The sequence below is a fragment of the Loa loa genome, assembly GCF_000183805.2.
Source record: "Loa loa unplaced genomic scaffold supercont3.409, whole genome shotgun sequence".
In the NCBI taxonomy this organism is placed as follows: Eukaryota; Metazoa; Nematoda; class Chromadorea; order Rhabditida; family Onchocercidae; genus Loa; species Loa loa.
Window position 1 is genome coordinate 51,899 of NW_018108589.1, and position 2,356 is coordinate 54,254.

General features: G+C 23.7%; 1 protein-coding gene across 1 annotated transcript in view; it reads left to right on the top strand.

Annotated features, from left to right (window-relative positions):
- LOAG_18630 (hypothetical protein) overlaps positions 1-744 on the top strand; it is a gene marked incomplete at both ends in the record, with an annotated part of 7,749 nt that extends 7,005 nt beyond the window's left edge. The window contains 2 exons of the mRNA XM_020451293.1: positions 180-278; positions 664-744. Of these exons, the coding sequence (XP_020304939.1) occupies positions 180-278; positions 664-744 (180 nt within the window). The remainder of the gene's footprint in view (positions 1-179; positions 279-663) is intronic.
- Positions 745-2,356: the final 1,612 nt, after the last annotated feature.

Sequence of the window (2,356 nt, forward strand, 5' to 3'; positions counted from 1 at the left end):
AAAAAAAAAAAAAATGATTGCCACATGTAATCTATTCTTAGCAATATTAATATTGAAATGAAAAAATTTTGTTTTTGAATTAATTTTATTTCTGAAATCATCACTTAGTATATTGATAAGTAAATAAAATTTAGTCTCTTCCTCTTTTTTTTTTTTTTGAACAAATTCATTTTATTTAGGATATAATAGTACCACAACGACGATCAATTGCAAATTCATGGCAAATTCTAATATCACATTTATTTGGTGATGCTTCTGGACCATACATTGTTGGATCGGTGGGTTTTTGTCCAAATTCTAATATGTTCTGATAATAGTTATGATAAAATAAAATATTGCCATATCATTTTATAATCATAAGGTTGTAATTAATATCACAAATGATTAGAAGTATTGTCACTTCGGTGAAATATTTTGATATTATTTTTGTTAGTTCTAACATTTCGAATAAATATTGTGACAATAATTATGATCAAATAAAGTGCTATAATCTCAATTAAATACTACCATCTTATTATTAAATAAACTGTAATCATTCAATTAAAATCAATTATTAATTAAATCTTTATATATATATATTCATCACTTTAAGCAATCATATGCTCCTTTTTTCGTTTTTCTTTTTTTTGTTTTACAAATCAATTATTATCATTAAAATTTTAGGTTTCTGATTGGATACGAGGCTCTGATAATAGTCCAGCAGCATGTTTTCAAGCATTAATTAAAGCATTTTTACATACCTAATATTGCATTAATTATTAGTGTTTTATTGTTTATTGGTGCAGCAACATCGTTTGTCCATGATCGAAATAAATTTTTGCAACAAATAGGTATGAAACATTCTCTTTTTTTCTTTCTTCGATGAAAAAATTTTTGCAAAAATTTAATTTATTTACTGTTACAAATTAATTGTTTATTTTTTTATTCTTGCGATATTTTATTGAATGTTATCATTGTAGAAATTTAATTTCATATACAATAAGCTTTGTACTACGGTACACGGATCAATCAGAGTAACTTTGTACTACGATACATAAGTTACAGTAATCTTTTCAGTTACGATACGTTGGTCACAGTAAGTTTTTGTAATACAGTACATGAACTGTAGTAAGCTTTCTAGTACGATACATATTACGGTACATAGGTTAGCATCAGTTAATATAGCAAATTGCTAGCACATTGACATGAGGATATCATATCGATAAAGTTACCATTCAAAAATATGGTAATATCCTAGGTATAATAATGATCTTGACCAATGACCATTTTGACTTTTTCATTTTAGCAGGACCATAGAATTTAAAGACAATAAATTTTGTTGATTTGAAAATAAACATTAATGGAAACTTTTAACTATTAATTTAACAAACATTAACAAGAAACAATCAAGGCTTATTTTTCCACTTACTGTACCTGCCTTAATTCTCATGGATTACCCGTGATATACCGGTTCGGAATAATTACTCTAGTAGATAAATCAAATCAATTATTAGCTTAATTTAGTTATACCTGATCTTTTGTGATAAATGTGCAAGCAAAATCTTCAACTAATAGAAATTATCGTTGTGGTTAAATTTGTCGTATTAAAAGTAATTTTCTTTCCTTTTTAGCCATATAATAAAGTCATATTATTTTAGCCGTATTAAATTTCAATTTTAAATTCATGATATTTCGGTTATTTAAATAATAAAAATAGTATTTTTATTTTTTTTTTTTGACACCAATATGTAAAAAAAAAGGAATTAATAAATTTGAATTGTTTTTTTCTTTTAATTTAATTGCCATTTTTAGGTTATTTTAAATATGATTATTCGAATGCAATATATAATGGTAATGAGGTGAATATTGGAAATGGTGCAAGAAATGATGCATTTAAATAATTAAATTGTCCTTTGTTGTAATGATTATTTATGTCTTCAGCTTTTTTTTTGTCTTTTTTGTTGTTGTTGTTTAAAATTTAAAATGTGAAATTTTTGCTTAATTTGAGCACCAAAAAATTCAATAATATTTGTTTTCTTTTTTTTTTTTGAATTATTATAAACATTGAAATGCTTATTAATTATTTTTATTATCCATTAGAAAGATTTGCTATCTCATTTTATCATAATCATTTATTTCACCTAATTACTATCTTATTCGTTTCCCTTTCCTCATGATTATTTTTAATTTTTTAAGGTTAACCTAAGTTATATTGATTTCGCGTAATTTCTAATTCAAATCAGCATTATTCTCTTATTTTCTTCTTTTTATTTAATTTCTAAAAGTTATTTTATCAAACAGATTTGTCAAATTCTACTTTTTTTAAAAGTTGGAAAATTGATTTATGTACTTGTTGATAAATATATTTTTATACCCA